This window comes from Carassius auratus, chromosome 45, assembly GCF_003368295.1.
Source record: "Carassius auratus strain Wakin chromosome 45, ASM336829v1, whole genome shotgun sequence".
Lineage (NCBI taxonomy): Eukaryota > Metazoa > Chordata > Actinopteri > Cypriniformes > Cyprinidae > Carassius > Carassius auratus.
In genome coordinates, this window is record NC_039287.1 from 6122487 (window position 1) to 6143625 (window position 21139).

Genomic DNA, 21139 nt, shown 5'->3' on the forward strand with positions numbered 1-21139 from the left:
AATATACTAAAAACCTTGATTATTCTGGTTAGTCACATTGTACTGCTATTATTTTGAACAATACTGTATATATATACAGAAGAAACTGGCCATTTTGCCTTCAGAAACACTGATCTGATGTCAGACAGGAGGAAGTCATCACCACAGGAGCCGGTAAAGGTTAGAGTGATCTTTCATCAAGGGATGTATTGCTACAATTACAGTAATCACGAGTGACAAACTGCCATCTGTAACCAGAAACAGAATGCTGCATCTGTGAGACAGTTGTATCATGACAGCTCTCTGAAAATTTTAGTATTATGGTAATGGATATGTCAGTGATAATGCATTTGATCTCGGCTGAATATCTTCTAATAGGCTGCTGAATTGATTCTGCCAATACATATGCCGATAAGGGGCTGTGAATATTTCAGACATACTGCTGCTGCACAAATATCATATATAATAACTCATAGCAGATCTATACAGGTGGAGCTGGGGAAGGTGGAGGGTTTTTAGAGGAAGTCTGAAAGCACACTGCGAAATGCTCCAGTGAATGCTAACCAGCCACTGAAATGCAAAGCAGCAAGCTCATTGGTTGTGTATGCAACATCAACCAATCAGCTTGTGCCAAGTGGTTTAACACTGTGAATATGTAGAAGTATAAGAAAAACCATTTCCACCTCAGATTGACAAAACTGAAAAGTTAACAATGACTTTACATCGCACAGTTGTGACTTTATAGCTTAAAACAGCTATAAATATTCAACTTAAAATGAATTTGTTTCTCATAAACATGACTATTTTTCAGTATTGTGAATTAATTTCTCACAATTGTTTCTGAATGGTCATTATGTGTTTGTGGTTTAACACTGTGAATATGTAGAAGTATAAGAAAAAGCAAAACGTGACAAAAAATTCCTTGGCTTTATTTTAAATGGGCATTAGCACTACTTATTGCATACTTTTAAAAAAAGTAATAAATGAAGAAGTTTGCATTATGCAACAATAACCACTTACATCCACTGAACGCTTCACTAAAAGGCCTTTCAGCCAATGGACACACTTGTGGTGCGTAATGAGACAAAAATGTAGTTATGCTCACCAGCAAACATGCGTTTTTCATATTACTTGACATCCTCATATTTTGCAATGAACCACTTATTTCCTCTCTGCAGCCAACATTTTAAAACCTCTGATATGGATGACCTCAAAGCAAACACAAACAGGCTAAAAGAAGCCAGTCATTTTTACATTACCCTTTTAAAAAGTGTTACAGTTTTTTTTTATAGATATATATATAGTCTACATTAGGACTGCACAATATCTCAAAATGATGAATGTTTTTACTTTTGTTTGCAGTAAAATATCACCGAAAAACTAGCTTACATTTTTTTAAGGCTCTGGATTTTGAAATACAAAACTATTATACAAAAGCACTTAAGCAAAAAGGTTGTGGCCTGAACATGCAGGAGCTGGTTTCTGCATTGTTTTGTGTAATCTGATAGTGTTTGGTCTCAGTGTTGTTGGTCGGTAAATCCTGCTCTCCTATTACTGCTGCGGCACCAGCACTGCCTCATTTACACGTGAAATATTGATACACCCAATTTAACCCCAACAGCAGCTCAGATGTCAAAATGTGTGGGTCTGGCGAGTGAGACTCTCTCCTGCGTCTTGGGTGGGCGGCAGTTAAGACTGGAGTTTTGCATTATGCAGGTCAATCCTTTTTAAGTCCGATATGTGTAAATATCTGAAGCTAAGAGAACTGAGGTGTACAACAACACTTGAGAAAAGGTGAAAACTTCTAGAGAAGCCAGTTGATTGGGTTATTAACTGTTTGACTAGGTGGCCTAGAGCTGTCACTGATCTGTGCTCCATTGAGATGGATGAGAAGGTGAATTAAAGCAAACCGAGAGCGGAGAAGAAACCCTGTCTTTACCTCAGTTAACGGACTTGATGAGAAATAAGAGAGCAGAAGTGGGAGTCGTAAAGTACATGGTCACTTTATTTGAAGAAAATATTAAAACAGTAGCATGTACAACTTGGAATGAATGCAAACTGAAGAGTGGAGTGCAAACTCCCGCAGCAGAAGCGGTGCAGGGGAGAATTCACCGAAACCCAGGACAGAAAAGTGAAGGCTCAGCCACACTCCTCCAAACACCCACAACATCCCTCCATCCCATCCTCATCTCCATCCTGGTGCGAGACGGCCGTCCAGGAAGAGAAAGTCACAAAACAAAAATAAACAATCGACAAAAATAAACAAAATCATGCCAAACATTTCCAACTTTTTTTGGTTTTTGAAAAATTTTTTGTTCTTGTTTTGGATTTTTCCCCCTTTTTCCCCCCACGTTACATTAAAGCCCCACTCCACAGGAAACTTGAATTCACAAGCTTTCTCTCTACTCGTGGTTCCTCTTAAATTACAAAACCCCACAATACAACACTTCAGTGGACTCCGATCGCGCTGACTGGCTGGAGAATGAGCTCCGGGCTCAAGCTGCATGCATGAAGAACAGAAAAACAAGAGAACAGAAGGAGGATGGCCAGCCCAAACATGATCAAGAGCAGATGGAACTTAAGGAGTTCACCAAATGCTGGTCTTCTTCAGTTTGAAGGTGGTTACAGGTTAAATTTCTCGAATAACTGATGCTAGGCCGATCTTAGGGGACAGGATCACTAACCATTTCATGCAGATATTTGACTTTTTTTTTCCCATTATTTTCTGTGTGGACAGAAGGATACTTTATTTTAACATTCAATTAATTTTAAACAAGAAACATGAAAAAAAAAAAAAAAAAAGATTCCAAGAGGTAAGTAAAACATTTGACTGATTTTTTTCTCTTCTATGAGGGCACGGCGGAAGGAGTCGGCTTCACTTTGCGGTCATCATCTGTACAAATTCTGAGAGGAGACACAGAGAGAAAATGAGATTAGGAAGTTGCTTTAGGGCTGAATCCACGCTGTGCAGCCAGCTGCTAAATTGTTCAATGGGTTATTAATTTTTTAATCAAGAGGTGAAGCCAGAATTTACACGGTAATTAGCATCTCATTTCCGAACAGTTTTCATATGCGTCTAATCAAGAAGCTAAGTTTACAGCAAAACAAAAAGGGGCCTTTCACATGTGCTCTGTACAAATAAAGTGCATTCTGGGAAATGTGAGCCATGTTCGATGCAGATCAATTAAAAGCAAAAGACACAGATGAGATTCTAAAGGAATCTAAGACTCTGAACTGAATCAATGAATCATTAAGACTGATTCAAACGAATAAATCATGAGTCTGAGAGTCTTTTTGACTTTGATTCTGATGTTTTTGTTTAAATATATTCTCCAATAATCCCCAACCTTAGTAAACACTACATTTACTTTATGTGGTACATTTGTAGGTGCATTATACCAAATGAACAGACTAAGAAATGGGGGAAATACAGTGGGCTATGAGGGGTAGAGTAAGCAACTTACCTTCATAATTCACCTGACCATCGCCATCTATGTCTGCTTCTCTGATCATTTCATCCACCTCTTCATCTGTCAGCTTCTCGCCGAGGTTTGTCATGACGTGACGCAACTCTGCAGCACTGATGTAGCCATTACCATCCTGAGGAGAAAAAACTGAATGTCAGCCACAAAAAGGGCGGGAAAATCTTGGCCTCGCTGATGTGACATAAACAGTCAAGTGAAACAGTTACAGCTCAAACATACCTTGTCAAATACCCGAAAAGCCTCGCGGATCTCTTCCTCGCTGTCTGTGTCCTTCATTTTCCTGGCCATCATTGTCAAGAACTCTGGGAAATCTATGGTTCCATTTCCTGTGAAAGCGGGAAGTGAGATATTACTGAAAAACAGAAGATTGGACAGGAAATGCTAACCTCAGATATTCTGATACAGAAACCATTTCCACCTCAGATTGACAAAACTGAAAAGTTAACAATGACTTTACATCGCACAGTTGTGACTTTATAGCTTAAAAGAGCAATAAATATTCAACTTAAAATGAATTTGTTTCTCATAAACATGACTATTTTTCAGTATTGTGACTTAATTTCTCACAATTGTTTCTGAATGGTCATTATGTGTTTGTTTGTTTTTACCTAAGAATTACAACTTTAATTTAGACTTTATATCAAATTTTAAACTTTACCTTACCTTTTTATTTTAGACTCTCAGGCAGAAAAAGCATTCATATTTAAGTTAACAAAATAAGGCAAATTAGTATGAGACCTGCAATCGCGTAAAAGCGCCGATGGGAGTGAAAAGTTCTGTGGTTGACCTACTGACAATGCACAAATTAATAAACACAGATGCAGTCAGATCATTTCCCCAATAAATAATGCAATCTACCAAGAGGAGTGCAAATCAGCAACTATCACACAGCCATACGTCGATTGCAAAATGACATAATGACACAAATACCAGTAAACTGACTAATTCAAACCTTAGTTAAAATCCTAGTCACCTTACATTATGAATGTAAAGGGTTAGTTCACCCCAAAATGAAAATTATTTTACTCGTTTTTCTCCCCTGAGTTACGTCTTTTGCCATTTAAGAGAGTATTACAATGCATACATACACTTTCCCCTAAACATAAACAACGTTTATTACACAAATCACATTCATGCAGGCGCTTTCCCCCCGAACGTAAACAATGCTGATTACGTCCAATATGTTACGGGTACTCTCCAAAATGGCAGAAGACCCAACTCGAGGGAGAAAAACGGTTGAGTAAGGGGCCGTTCACATATCGCGTCTTTTGCGCTCTCAAGTTCGTTATTTCCAATGTAGGCTCGCGGTATGCGCGCTCATAATGGAAGCGACGCGGTCGCGGCGCGCCCATTTTTTCCAGGCGCGTCCACACCGCATCGAGTTAAAAACATTTCAACTTTTCAGAATGCCACAAGCGCACCGCAGGTCATGTGACAAGAACTAACCAATCAGCTTCATCCTTTCCCGTAACAACGTTGAAAGCTCAGCCAAGATGAAGGAACAGCTGATCATAGTTGTATATTGATTGCCATTTTGAAATGAATTTAGTAGCAGAGGTACTGCAAGCTGGACTGTTTTACTGATGTATTCACTACGTTTCTGGACCTGGGAACTTTTCAGTTGCGTTGTTGTCTATGTAGGGTCAGACAGCTCTCTGATTTCATCCAAAATATCCTAATTTGTGTTCTGAAGGATTTGGAACAACATGAGGGTGAGTATGAATGACATCATTTTTATTTTGGGGTAAACTAACCCTTTAAATACTCTCCTCATTTAAATTGTGTGTCTGAAAGGAAACTCCTACAGTTGTATATGCAACAAGGCAACTTTTCATCACCATTTTCCCCAGTGTTAGTACATCTGGCCCAAAGTCTACCAAAACTGTCGTTTTGTTATGGGCGATGACACCTCCACTCGGTCTCAGGCTCATTCTCCAGGGAAGCTCTCCTAATGTAAACCACAGTCCTTTACTGTGACACGCTGTGGTCACTCACAGTTTACCAATGAGCCATCAAAAGGATGAGGTGGGCATTCACTAAGAGAGATCAAAAACCATGTGACTCACTCTGGATTAGCAGGGGATGATAGTCCTCGAAGGACTGCTGTGAATAATAAAAGCTGAGAGGGTGACTATGATATAAGAGGCACAGCTAGATCCCTACAGCTGGCACAGACTAGCCGCAGCTGACCATAAAAGAGCTAAACCACGTTTAACGTTCACTGAGGTCTGAAATAGGTCAAGCGTGCGGTAATAAAGACCAGGCTGGATTACCGACTGGATGTGAGGAGCCACTGGTCTAGGATTAGCCAGCCTAAAAGGGACAATGAGCTTTGAGTCTGATTTGAAGGCTGCAGTCCTGTGGCTTGGAGCAGATGGTGATTTAATGGTGTGTGGCGTAATAGAGCAAGACAACCGGAGAGTAACTCCTATTCAATAAACAACACTCCACATTCTTAGCATGGCAGATCAAAAAATGTAAGACCTTTGCTCGCTACAGGATGTTGAGTCATATTAGCACAGTCTTTCACAAGTACCTAAGGGAAGCACAATTCATTACTAGAAGGACCACTCAGCAATGCACAATTGTGCTGAAATCAGCCATTTCCAGGTCACTTCCAGTGTCGATTCTCAAAATAAGTTCTTCCCCGGTTTCCTGGCAACTGAGTTCGATAAGTGCGTGGGAACAAAATGACGATCGCAAAGAGTGGATTATGCAATTACTTTTATTTTCCACTACTGGCATTATTGCCGTCTGACCTAGATCACGTCACGGCAGGAGGGAGGCAGGGTGCATCCCACAGGCCTATCGATTCACTGATCGAAGAAGACCGACAGAACGACTCCCAATCTGACAGGCTTCGGGAGTCTCGCGGCGTCCTGATCCTCCCACACCATCTCGGCTGTCTGTCTTTCTATCTGAGACGTCGGTGACAAGTGGCTGATTGGAGAGTTTTCTGGTGTCAATCTTGGCTGAGAGAGTGCTGAGTGAGTGGAGCGTCGCACCGTTGGACGCTGTTATGTCACAGCGACGAGTGGATGAGATGAAATGGTCTCACAGACGGGCTGTACTTACTCCAATGACAGGCGTGTGAAAAAAAACTGCGTTTTCAACAGCGTCTTTCAATTAAAGGTGAAGGGTGTCATTTTTCACAATACTTGTTACTTGATTAAAAAAAAAATAAGGTTTTCTTCATTGTGATTTCAGGACAGTTGCATGACTGACATTTTTTATATGATGCTGCTTTATATATTGCATTTATCTTTAAATCAATCAAGAATTTAATTTCAAAATTGAGCATTGTGTGTGACCAATCTGACACAACACTGATTCAACCCATTGTTTGAGTTTGTGGGAAGTGTCCTTGAAGTTGGAGATATTTGGTATTTATATTTTATATTAAAAAAAAAAGGTGATCATCATTACTTTCAAAGCCACTCACCATCAGCGTCCACCTCATTGATCATGTCCTGCAGCTCTGCCTCCGTGGGGTTCTGCCCCAGCGACCGCATGACTGTGCCCAGCTCTTTGGTCGTGATGGTGCCGTCACCATCCTTGTCGAATAAGGAGAAAGCCTCCTTGAACTCTGAGATCAGAAAAGGGTTTTAGCTAGATTTAGTGTGTGCTTAAAAATACACAAATCAAAGTCATCTGATTGCGTGCATGAACTCTTACCAGCGATCTGCTCTTCTGTTAACTGGTCAGCCTAGAAATCAAAGAGAAAAGAAATACTGGTTACCATTTTACGAAGTAGACACAGACAAAAAAAAGTTTTCTGTTTTAGTATTTAAAAAAAATAATGTAATGCATCTGTAAGAGTCGTCTACCATTATACTAAAACTGAACTGATAATGTGACACTTGTAGCATGAAGCATAATCTTAAAATAAAGGTTCTTTATTGGCATTAATGGCTCCATTGAGAACCTTTAACATCAATAGAACCTTTCCACTGGACAAAATTGGAAAATGTAAAAGGCTTCACACTAAGAAGAAAATAGTTCCTTTTAGGAACCGGTCAATGAAAGGTTCTAACCCAAACCAAAATGGTTCTTCAATGGCATCACTGCGAAAGGTTCCAAAAGGTTTTCAGAACCACCATTTTCGGTTCCCCAAGGAAATCTGTTACCATTTCAGTGAACAGTTTTTTTGCTGTGTGTGAAAAATATTAATCTGCAGAACCTTTTTCCATTATAAAGAACCTTCTGTGCATCTGAAAGGTTTTTCACCCTTACAAATAAAGATCCCAACAGAGGGCTTTGGCAGCGATGTCATAGTAGAACCATTTTTGGTTCCCCTAAAAAACCTTTCAATGAACTGTTCTTTAAAAGATTTGGATTTTTTTAGTGCAAAGAACATTTAAAAAATCTAAAGAACCCTTTGTGCAGGTTCTATGGATGTTAAAGGTTCTTTGTGGAACCATCGATGACAATAAAGCACCTTTATATAAACACATTTTGTGCTCTGATTTCATGTGACATCCAAACAAAACGCTTTAGCTCATCCAGTGGCATCAGATTACAGGACACTGCCCAACAACCCAGACAGCGAGGAGAGAAAGCTTGCTGTATGAGTCTCAAGAGCTTGATAAAGTGGATAAAAGCTGCTAGGAAAACAAATAACCAACATGATGAAGGGGAGGAGTGGGGCTAATGGGCCACAGACAGAGGAATACACAGAGGATCCCTTCAATCACACCAATTATTTTACTTCCTTTATGCATTAAGCAACCATATTGCTCACATGATATGACATAACATGCAGCTGAGATCAGACTTAAGAGCTTTTGTGATGCACACGCACTGGATCCAATAGTTCCAGCAGTTCAGTCTCTAGCAGATATAATGATGGTTTGTTAGATAAGTGGGTCTTCCTGCTGCCAGCTGTATGGCTCATTTCATTCCTCATGCCCCTGTGCCCAGTACCCAGGCAATCCCCCCCCCCACACCAAAGCTGATCCTAGGGGATGGGGCGCTGCAGCAGGGGAACAGACGCAGCTGCTCTGGGACTCTCTGCCATCCAGCGTGAGCCGCAGAAGACTGTCAGTCTCGCTGTCTGAAACATTTGGTTTTTAAAATGGCCAGTAAATGGAAAGTAGTGGTTGTAGGTCGATAAAGACATCACAAACACACATATTTAAGCAGGTGCTCTGAAACCCGACAATCCCCCAAACGTTCAGCAACATGCTGCTTTTCCTAAACCTGTTAATCGTAATCAGACATGGAGATAATAGGCAGTTACGAGTAGAAGTGATAGCATGTTCTAGTAGTGTAGGCAGTGTAGTTATCATGACGATCTTTTAGTCTTGGACTACTGAACTGTTATATACCAGGCCGATATCCTGCAATATTTGAAAATTTTATAAATTGTGTCATAGCTATATGATATACGTTACCCTTTCAAAACAAAACTACATTCATATATGACTCATAATTGTCAAAATTGTTGTCTGTCGTTTTCATACCTATACATAAATATTGTATACAGTTAAAATATGTATTTCAACGTTAAATTTAAATATTATAAAGTCATCGTCCAGCTCAGTTCAGCTCAAGGTCAACTTCAAGGTCAAGTCAACAACGCCCACAATTTACTGAATATTAAGTTTCATAACAGTCAATGTCGTAATTTCTGTTTTCTGCAGTTTTCATACCTATATACATACATAGAATTCTATACAATGTTTACTTCAATATTACTTTTAAATATACCCACACAATTTAGTAACAACTACATTTGATTTTTCATACACTTTTCTTTATTTTCAGTTGTCTTTAATTTTCATACCTATGCATATTTATAACTTTAAACAACTTTTATTTCAATATTACATTTAAATATTATAAACCCACACATTTTAGTGGCAATGACATTTCATTTTTTCCAATTTTTCTCAGTTTGCCAAAATTGTCTGTAATTTTCATGAATATTTATAAACAATAAATTGGTTAATATAAATTGGTTTTCTCATTTTTAAATCGTGTACTATGTTACGTACACACTTCATTTAGTCCGATAATTAATTTATATCCAAATGTTCAGTATTTTTCATAAATGAATGAGGCAAAGTTGGCTCTTTGAACAATGAATATTGGAAATTGTATTGGTCAGAGCTGTAAAATATCATTTAACTGTTTCAACCTGAAACAGTGACTATGTTTACATGCACCCAATAACCCGTTCAAAACTGGGATATTAGCAATAACCCGGTCGCGCACGGCCATGTAAACACTGGCAAAAACCCGGATATGCTCATATCCCGGTTTTTAAAAACCGGGATATTATACCTGGGGTACTCCTTTTCTAACCCGAATATTTGGTCTTGTAAACGCGTTTCGGCATATCCCCATCAAAATGTGTGTTCTGCGCATGTTCTATTTCATCTTTTGAGTCTTTGGATACAGGAAGAAGAATTGGAAATGACGCATATTGCGTCTTACATCCAGACGCAAAGCATGCGTCGCCGTTTACATCGGGATATTGGCGACTGATTACACATTCCATGTATACAGGAGTAACTCTCTTTGCTCACGCATGTAAACGGGTTATCCCGAATGTTTCAGAAACCCGAATAGTGACCTTAACCCGACCATAACCGAATTTTAACAGCTTGTAAACGTAGTCCATGTCTAATTACTGCACCTCGAATAGTGACATAATGGGTTTTCACAGAGAATGTGACACAAAACCAAGATGCAAAGCAAGCTGTCTGAAATTTGAACTGTTCCCAATCTCTATTTTCTATTACGCACCTGAATGCTAAAAGATCTCTACAACTCCACAGGCTACAGAAACCACAAGAGCGAATCCCGTCAGCTGTACTTACTACTGTCACCCATCTGTGGTGAGATGCGTTCGTCTGAAGCACTGTTCTGCTGCTTATTAAAAATGCTCAGGCAAATCAATGTAGGTCAGAATAATCCACAAGAGTCCCAACACATAAAGCATGAGTTTCAGGGAACATTACATCACAGATTCACCCAGGACAGCGGTCTCCTACCAGATCTACCAAATATAGAGATCCAACCACCTACAACAAACCAAACTCATATCTACTGCCAGGCCAGAAACATTAAGCCATACGCACAAAAGCACAAAATAAAATGTTATTGCTGAGAGTTCGATCTTTCACAGAAGACTAATGGAGCTCTCAGGTACGTTTCAATTGAAGAAGAAATAGAAATGGACATAAATTACACAATTCTTGACATACAGTACGAGTACAAAGCTATAAAAGAAATGCAGACAGCCCAGCTCAGATAGCATCTTAGATCTTGGAAGAATTTAAGCAGAAACTAAGATTTTATCCTCTGTAAAAAAAATAATAAACAAAAAAAAAATGATGTGTGTAGACACATGAGATTATTAGCATTTCTTCAGTAGAAAACACTATTTGCTGCGTAAAAGAAACGGATATTAAAAATACATAATGAGTGATTTCCGATTCCCACAGGGAGGCTAAAGGAACCTCCCAACAGGTTTTGGTTTACTTGGATGCACCACAGTTACATCACACAAACACGAAATGCCGAACAACTCTTCTCAAATTCAACAAAACTAAAAAAGAAAGACAGATGACAGACATTTCACAAAGCCACACCTTTTATTTGCATATAAGCTAGTGACTACAGACAAAATACAGGAAACTGGGCACCCATTACCATAAGCCTACACCTTTTTAGCCCATGCAGCAATGTGGTTTGGTTAAAATACAACTGCCTGTCATTAATGAGGCCTTTAAATGTGTGTAAAGTGGTTTTAGATGGGAAACACTGGCAGGGCTGGTGTGTAATTCAGTCTTTAGAGGGCTTTTAAAGAGAGGAAGATGATGCAACAGACGCTGGCGGAGCCACATCCTCCACATCCTCTTCTCAGACACATCCACAGTCATCTTCATCATCTCCCATCCATCATATTTCACGAACATTAGCAGAAACATCCCAATCATGCTAACCTTCTGACCCTCTACACCCCAAACACTGACACAACCAGTCTGTCTAATTAAAACATCACAGGTACAGTTTTCAATGTGCTGTCATGATGATCTGAATTAATGATATTGTAAACTATAACGCGAAAACAATAACATAAGGGACGTGTTGCACGTCGTTTGATGCGTGTAACCCGTATGTGAGATAAAGGATGTAAGAACTGCGCAGTTGTATATTCAGGCTTCACTCTGTCTGCTGTATCACTGAAATACACCTCAATAGCAGGTAACTAAATACTGTTATTATATGCTTTTCAATGTAGTAAATCATCTCGAGAAGATACATATACTAACGCTTATATTAAAAGCCTATTTCTAAGTTAACAATGCTAATTTGATGCGAACGGACTGTTTGAGTTGCTGTCTGGCCGAGTAATGCATTAAAAGTAACGTTATATGAAACAAAAGAGTACGTACCATGTTTGTAGGGAGTAAAGCGTGGTAATCTCCAGACTAGACTGAAAGCAGGTCTCTTCGGGATGCGCGCGCTGCTGCGGCTCTGGCTGTGGACGCGCTCGGCGAGAAGCGCACATGTATTCATCCGCCACTCACTTCCTGACTCGGTGCGCGAGAGCGTCCTGCCCTCCCCTCTCCGCCAATCACACGCGCCGTTAGAGCGCACGCAGACCGAAGCGCACAGCAGCGCGCCGATGCAGTACAGTGTGCATGGCTCTCTGAAATATTTCAGCATTAAGATGATGGATTAATAAACGTCTGTGCCAGACAATGCATCTTTACACACAATTAGCAGGTTAATGGACTCATGGTTTGGAGAATAACTGTTGATAAACTGCCACTCAGTCATACTGATTGGCAAGAGTTCTCTCATTTTGTGATTTATTGTCATAGATTAATTAAATTTTCGTTCATTGCCCCAGTCTGAGGAATTTAATAATTACTGTAGTCTATTTATACACATACATTTGTCACCAAGAAGAGAAGATGCAGTCATTGCCCCACTGAAAAAAAATAAATAAATAATACAAATAATAATAAATAAATAAAAGTGTTTGCTCGTATTAATTGGGTTTGAAGCATTTTCAGATGACCTGACATGGTAGCCTAGCTTATATCAGCTTAATTTAAATATAGCTTAATTACTTTCTTAATTTATATATATTTATTAGTTATTGTTGAAATTAAATAATATATAGCTTAGATTGATATATATATATATATATATATATATACCAGGCTGCATTATATTATATATATATATATATACATTACAAATAAATTAAAATTAAAAACCAACCAATTCTGGTTCATTTTTAAATATATTAATAACTGCTGAAGATTTTTTTACAGACTGAATTTCTTATATTGTTCAGTTCATTGTCAGAGATTAACAAATTATCCAGAGGAGGTCTGTGGTAATTATTAGATAATTAATAACATACAAAAACTGAGGCACCAAAAACTAATTTCTGCAATGTTTGGGTATTTTAGAATAGGATTTTGTGGCTTGGGGCATTTTTTATTAAACCCAGTACAAGTTAGTCGATGCCATTATTAGCTAATTATTAAATCAACACTGCTCTTAATGATTTTATGAAGAACGGGCGCTTCATGAACTCAGTGACGTGTGGCACTAGTTTCTCCCGGCGGATGGATGCGCGTGGATTTCCCTCCGCTTGAGACTTCGCGGCGTCGGTTTGTTACGGAGCATCTGATTGGTTGACGCAGACCTGCAATATTATACACAATGTTAAGGGGGGCATTATTGGCCGCCCTGGACCTGCAATGCACCAGCCAACGGTAGCTATATAATAATAATAATAAAATCCCATCAAGTTGGTCATAGTAAAACCTAAACAAAAAATGGATTAAGTTATAGAATTATACTATAATAGTATTGGATAACATTTACTTATAGTGTACCCTACTGAAGGACAATTTATATACAGAAAAGAGGAAGTGCATCAGGTTTGACCCACACATAATGTTCAGCACTTTCTATTGGCTTATGTACAACCCATGAACCAATCACCTGTAGGTCAACACTCAGCATTTTACATTTAATATATATATATATATATATATATATATATATATATATATATATATATATATATATATATATATATATATATATATATATATATATATGTGATATAATATAATATAAACACACACACATATAAAACAGAATAATGTAATTCTATTTCTATAAAATATACATAAAAAATGTAATGTTTTCAATAAAGAATTATTTCATGTTAAATTAAATGCACACACACGCACACACACACACACACACACACACACACATATATATATATATATATATAATTTAACAATTTTAATTGTATATAATATACATGACCTTTTATATAGTAAGAAACACTTCTTAAAATGATATAAATTATTTGCTCTTTTTTTTTAACCCTACGCTTTCTCTCTCTGTTAACATATTTGTTTTTATTTATATATTATCTATTATAAAAGTAATTATGTTCTGTGTGCTAGACAGTAACTTCATCTCCACATCCCACCCATTATTTAATTTATTAAGCAAATATTAGTTTACAGTAATTAAACTCTATTAGTTAAGATGTTATTTGAACAAAATTGTCCCCAAGACCCAGAACCTGTTTCTAACCTGCCATGGCCTTCTCTTGCCAATGTCCTACAAAAATGGTCAAACATGACACCTAGTGTCCTAAGTGTGAAAGATCACAGATGAACAGGGTTCACACTGTATAATGTGAGGCCTGTTATGAAGAAGCTCTGCATCAGTGACACCGTCTAAGGGTCTGCATCCAGCTTTTGGTCTACGTGAGCTAGTCTCTGACTGCTGAATATGCATTGATGTGCATGCGCTGACTGATTTAAGGATCCTGTGAAGGGCCGCAGGCCGACTGCTTTCTGCTGACTGCAGACTTTCACTAGTTGCTCGTTTAACTTAAGGAAGCATTTTCATCACCCTCTTCACGCTGCTTTGCAGAGGTCAGTGAAGAATGAAGGTTTCCCAACAGGACTTAAAGAAGGAAAACATTCTTTTTGGTGGATTTGAAACATTTTATAAACTGTAGCACCTCTAATAATGTAATAATATACAATAATATTTCATAATAATGTATTCAAACCTGGACAAACAAGAGCTGTAGCACACCCATTCTGGGATACAGTATTGTGATGAGGGTGTTTTAAATAATGAAGGGGAACAGATAGCAGAGATTGAGATGAGAACGATCTAAAAACGCTGCATTAATTATGCCGATCTCTGCAGAGTCGAGCAGGAGGGAAGACGCTGGTCCTCTAGTTTAGTAATTAGCAGAAGCTCTACGGAAGGAAAATTAATCATTTCTCTCTCTGAGGACACGCTACCTTTTACTGACTTTCCGATTCGAATAATTAAATTCAGAAAAACAAGTTCATGTTCAAGAAACACTGAACACATAACCATTCAAAAGTTTAGGTTATGTAAGATTAATATTTAAAAAATAAATGCCGCTTTTTTGAACTTTTTATTCATCAAAGAATCACGGAAGAAAATGCTTCACGCTTTTTTAACAAAAACATTACACTGGAACTATTTAAGAACTATTAATAATAATTGAGCACCAATAATAACTGAGCAGCAAATCAGCACATCAGAATGATTTAATTGAATGTATTTAAGTAATGATGCTTTGAATCACAGGAATAAAATACACTTTAAAATATATTAAAATACAAAAACTGTTCTTTTAAACTGCAATAATATTTCACAGGATTACTGCTTTTACTGTTTTTGATCAAACAAATGCTAAATGAATCACCTACTGAGAGCTATAAAAAAAGAAACAATCCGATCAAATCTCCCTGATACAGTAGGATTTATTTTCTAACCCCAATAACAAAAATAAAACAAATCGGCATGCATAAATTTAGCCAAATGTGCAAAAGTGCTGCACTCTCATGAAAAGTGGAGCTAGACTAGACTAGAGATAGAGGCCTTCAGGGGTGCCCTCCTGCTTCTTATACAGCACATTTTCTTTAGACTTCTTGAAGTCCTCATTGGTGACCTTCATCCTGCGCTCTCTGAGGGCCATGAGACCTGCTTCTGTACAGATGGCCTGAAGAGACAGGAAGTCAAGAGATGAGATACACATGAGAAATACCATGTGTGTATGAGAGAAAATCTTTTGCATTTTGAAAATTATAGAGAAAAATTGTAACAATCAACACAAGAGGGCAGCAAAGCTTTTCTGCGACACTTTATAATGAACCGAACCCCTTAACGTACCTTAATATCAGCTCCTGAAAGGTCGTCTTTAGCCAGGATGAGCTCGTCCAAGCTCACGTCCTCAGCCACCGTCATCCTGCTGGTGTGGATCTGGAAGATCCTTCTCTTGGTTTTCTCATCTGGTAATGGGAACTCAATCTTACGGTCGATGCGACCTGAGGGTGATGGAGAGAAAAATGCCTTGAGGGTTCATCTAAAAGGCACATAAGCTCTGACCGTCATGGCATGGGCTGTACCTGGTCTAATAAGAGCAGGGTCAAGGGTCTCTATTCTGTTGGTGGCCATAACCACCTTCACATCTCCACGTGAATCAAAGCCATCCAGCTGGTTGAGGAGCTCCAACATGGTTCTCTGAATTTCACGTTCACCTCCTGAGTTTGAGTCGTATCTGTAAAAAGTTATCAGGGTATATCTTTATTAAAGGAGTAATTCACCAAATTCACCCTCAGGCGGTTTTCTTCATCAGATTTTGGAGAAATGTTGCATTTGCATCACTTGCTCACAAATGGATGCTCTGCAGTGAATGGGTGCCGTCAGAATGAGAGTCCAAACAGCTGATAAAAACATTACAATAATCCACAACATGACTCTAAACTTTCACTTCTGGCCAAAATATGAATGAAGAATCCATAAAAATGCTTCCTCCAGTGATAAAGTCCATTTTCAAACAGTGCATATTTCTCTCCTGATTCAGACAAGATGACTTTTCCACTGGTGAAAACAACATTACGCACAGAGGCCTTGTATTTTAGCTGGAAGCAATGGTTTGAAGTCTTGATGGATTTTTGTTTCTTACAAAAACACAGCTTTTCACTTCACAGGACATTAACTGATTAACTGGAGTGGTGTGGACTCTCATTCCGACGGCACCCATTCACTGCAAGAGGATCCCCTGGCGAGCAAGTGAAGCAATGCTACATTTCTCCAAAACCTGATCTGATGAAGAAAAACAATCATTTATTTTTTAGCATATTTGAAATATTTCATAACACTGCTCTACCTCTTAGTTCCAATGGCGTCAATCTCATCGATGAAGACGATAGAAGGAGCATGTTCCTCTGCCACCCTGAAGAGCTCACGTACTAGTTTAGGGCCGTCGCCGAGATACTTCTGAATCAGCTCGGAACCAACAACCCGCAAAAACGTTGCAGACGTCTGATTGGCCACTGCCTTGGCAAGGAGGGTTTTACCTAACATCCAGGAAAATGACATGATAGGTCAAGACCTGTGATGTCACTACATGCCCTTGTTTCACTATAGGAAGACTGAAACGAACAGGGGGTGTTGGACTCACCTGTTCCAGGGGGGCCGTAGAGGATGACCCCTTTGGGTGGCTTGATGCCCATTTCCTCATAATACTCTGGATGGGTCAGCGGCAGCTCCACGGACTCCTAGAGGTCAGAACATTAGTTAAGCAGCATAGATTCACTTTTCCCTGATTAAACATCCCAAAGCAACGTGAAAATATTAACTATTATAACAGATTCATCCTTTAATATATTCTCCTTGAGCCGAAGATTTTTTAAATATTTGTTGCATTGACCAGCGTATGATCCCCTTCTGACAGGACACCCTTCCTATAATATAAAGGGAGCTATACATTTCATGTATGTTTTCATTTTGCCTTAATTTCTTGTATCTGATTGTCCAGTCCACCGATGTCAGCGTACGTCTCCTGTGGAGCCTTCTCCACCTTCATGACGGTAACAAGAGGGTCCGTGTCGTCCATCAAAACCCCTATGACAGCATGGACCTAAACAACAATCATTCAATCAATCATTTAATCCAGCAACATTCAGTATCCTGAATTAGCGACAGGAACACAGCATTCAAACACAACATGGATGCAGATAGCAGGATATGTTTTGAAGGGAAGGCCCTGGTGTCATTTACTCACCCTCATGTTGTTGCAAATCCAAAAGACTCTGGTTAATCTTCAAAACATGAATTTGATATGTTTTTAAGATTTTTTTCATGAAACCTGAGAGGTTTCTGTCCCTCCACTGAAAGACCAGGTAACTAACACTTAAAAGACCACAAAACTGAATCCATGTGAATCAAGTGGTTTAATCCAATCCTTCTAAAGAGACACAATTGTAGTATATGATGACCGGATTTCAGTTATAACCTTTATCACTTACAGCCTTTAAAGTTTTGATTACCTGAACTTTCAACAGAGGCACAGAAACCTCTGAGGAGTACACAGACACATAAAGTCAACTTTTAGGCTTAAGGTGCGCCCCTAAACAGTCAAAGACATGCAAAATGTGTTAAAACACAGCGCTTAGTGATTATTCGCATAAACCTTCGTCGGTTACTCAATAAGTGAACGTAAACAGTAGAGAATGAACACTGGATCCGTGCGGCTCTTAAAGTGACAGCAGGCTAATATGTGTGCTTAATATTAATCAAACAACAAAAGATTCACTGCTCGTGACTGAAGGACTTTAGTAGCTTTAATAAGAAAAAAAAGGAAGTTGAATTCTTACAGTAAAGACTAAGCTGTTTTAATTTCCATTCAATTGTATGATTTCTCTAGTAGGCTGAATACTTTAGGCTTGCATCAAAAACTTAAAGCACAATTTGTTTCATTTGTATCTTGTTAGCTATTGTATTTGCCCTATGCTTTTTTATTTTATTACTGACCATTTAATTATTTTATTATATATTATATATATATATATATATATATATATATATATATATATATATATATATATTTAAATTGTTATACAATTTTTATAATTTATCTTTAAAAATGACTAGTATTACGTTTCGGTCATGTGTCCCACTCATAGTCGTGTTAAATAACCCCGATTACAAAATAATTGTGATTATGATTTTCGCCATAATCGAGCAGCATTAATTATAAATATCTTAATTTCAATTTGACTGACCTATCCCTCTAAGTTATAGGAATTCGTCCTATTTCTATTCAATCCTGGTGGACACTGTACCTTGTGATTGAGTAAGACAGAACAGCCGGGCTCCAGCAGATCTTTGTCGACAAATGACAGGATGCTGACATAGTGCTCCGAGCCCACGGACGTGGAGACGATGGCGTGATTGTCATCAATGATCTCCTCCAGGGTCCCCACAGACATAGGAGTCCCTCTCAGGTCATCGACCTTTGACCTCTCCTCCTAAGAAGTGCAAAAACATAAGTATCAGCACAGACAAAAAGAGCAAAAAAAAAAGAAGAGCGAGAGAGAGGATGGATGGATGGTGCACCTCCTGTTTCTCCTCCAGAGGTTTCATCTGCTCCTGGTTCCTGATGAACTCCTCTTCCATCAGCAGGTAATCTTTAATTCTCTCCTGCTTCAGGAGCTTCAGCCTGCACTGCGTGTGAGGTGTGACTATAGAGAGAGGGAATCTGACACTAACTGAACATCTGATGAAAGACACAGTGGCGTTCAACAGCTGAAGTCACATCTTGTACCTAAAGGCAGTTTGCTAGCAGCATCAGGACCCTTGGACTTCCTCTTCCTCTTGCCCACTCTGGTTGGAATGGGTGGCTCATATTTCTTCTTCTTGTCCTGTTATGATGATAGATTAAATCATTTAATTAAGGACAAACCTCTGGCTAATGCTGTTATCAAATGAGTTATGTTTGGTCACCTTATCATCTTTCTTTCCACCTCCTGGTCCATGTCCTCCACTTTGACTCTGGCCCTGTGTTGAGAAAGATTCAAGTCTAATATTCATATATAGTTATAGTCTTGAATTTAATTACAGCTTTAAATTTGTTTTTCATATATTATAATATGTCCTGTATATATATATATATATATATATATATACATATATATATATATATATATATATATATATATATATATATATACATATACATATATATATATATATATATATATATATATATATATATATATATATATATATATATACATACTTACATTGTTATATACTTATTATTATTATTTGAAACATTAAATAGAAGCTTTATTTGCATTAAATATGCTTTGTGTGTGTATAAGATCACTTTTGTCAATTTAATTTGATGCGGATACCAAAATGGGACATATATTGGAAAGTTTAGCATTTTATAACATGAATGCATACACTTCCAGTCAAAAGTTTGGGATCAGAACGATTTTTTTTGTGAAAAAATGTATGTGAAATCATATTACGATGTAAAATAAAGTTTTTCTATTTTAATATACATTAAAATCTAACTTATTCCTGTGATGAAAAAGCTATATTTTCAGCATCATTACGTCAAAATTAAGTGTCACATGATCCTGCAGAAATCATTCTAATATTCTGATTTATTATCAATGCTGGAAACTGTTGTGCTGCTTAAGATTTTTTGGGACCTGTGACACTTTTCAGGATTCTTTGATGAATAAGTTAAAAACAAGAGCATTTGTTTATATATATAAAATATAAACTACAGTTCAAAAGTTTGAGATCAGTACTTTTTTATTCTTTCTTAAGGTAAAAAGTAAAAGTAAAACTTTTATTCAGCAAAGATGTATAAATTGTTAAGAAGTGATAGCAAAGACTTATATACAGTTAAAATATTTTTTATTAAATGCTGTTCTTTAACTTATTATTCATCAAAGAATCTTGAAAAAAGTGTCACTTTCCAAAAAAAAAAAAAAAAAAAATATATATATATATATATATATATATATATATATATATATATATATATATATATATATATATAATTATGGAATAATCCGCTTGTCAATTTATCAAATTAATACACTTTTAAATATGACTTCCACCACTTAAAATGTAACAGAACAAAGGTCATAAATAGTCATGTTCACAGTCTGTCAAGGTGCTCTGCTAATTTTCACCCAGATAGCAATAATTCACCATAAATCATCAAAAACTATGTAACTGTGAGTTGCATTAACGGGTTGACGCGTTTTAGGTTGTATGAGGGCTACAAGAGTGATTTAACGCTTTTAAGATCAAAGAATATCTCTTCAGAAGACATGAATGCTGTTGTTAATCCTAACGTACATCGCTGAATTAAGCACCGACAGGCTTATCAAGCAGAGGGTTATGAGACACCCTTCACGCGCCCGTTTACACAGCTTTCACGTACTATATTTGCAAATTGCTGAATTTACATGATATAGAAACAAATTAACCAACGAATCTGTCAATAAACTGCTGGCTCACTCACCATCTTCACCACCGCTGTCGCTGACAAATATCGTAGCTACGGATAGACTATTGGGACAAATCACGCGAAATACCGAAACGCGTTTGTTTATTCATTGTAGTAAGAGATCTGTAGTTTTCATTGGCAAATACTCTTAACACTGTTAGCTATGGGGCACATATTAGCTGTAGTGTAGTTCAGCCTGTCGATGTGTATTTGTCATAATTTTGCGTTTTAATGTTTAGAATGTTTTGTTTCATAAGCAGGCTATGTGAACTTCAACAGCTCCTTTGTCATGTAAGTTTGTTTCTAT

The 21139-nt window shown here is 37.7% G+C and overlaps 2 protein-coding genes across 2 annotated transcripts; both read right to left on the reverse strand.

Moving 5' to 3' along the window:
- Positions 1–1966: 1966 nt before the first annotated feature.
- Positions 1967–12023, reverse strand: LOC113063032 (calmodulin). Its single transcript, XM_026233162.1, has 6 exons — positions 11870–12023; positions 7140–7170; positions 6907–7050; positions 3684–3790; positions 3444–3579; positions 1967–2883 (listed from the first exon to the last, which is right to left on the reverse strand). Exons 1-6 carry the CDS (start codon positions 11870–11872, stop codon positions 2855–2857), a joined length of 450 nt encoding a protein of 149 aa, XP_026088947.1. The 5' UTR covers positions 11873–12023; the 3' UTR covers positions 1967–2854.
- A 3025-nt stretch (positions 12024–15048) lies between these two features.
- LOC113063033 (26S proteasome regulatory subunit 4-like) lies at positions 15049–20895 on the reverse strand. The gene is made up of 11 exons (XM_026233164.1): positions 20848–20895; positions 19302–19355; positions 19123–19219; positions 18915–19039; positions 18641–18826; positions 17308–17436; positions 16978–17074; positions 16684–16873; positions 15920–16071; positions 15684–15838; positions 15049–15513 (listed from the first exon to the last, which is right to left on the reverse strand). Exons 1-11 carry the CDS (start codon positions 20848–20850, stop codon positions 15379–15381), a joined length of 1323 nt encoding a protein of 440 aa, XP_026088949.1. The 5' UTR covers positions 20851–20895; the 3' UTR covers positions 15049–15378.
- Between the last annotated feature and the right edge of the window lie 244 nt (positions 20896–21139).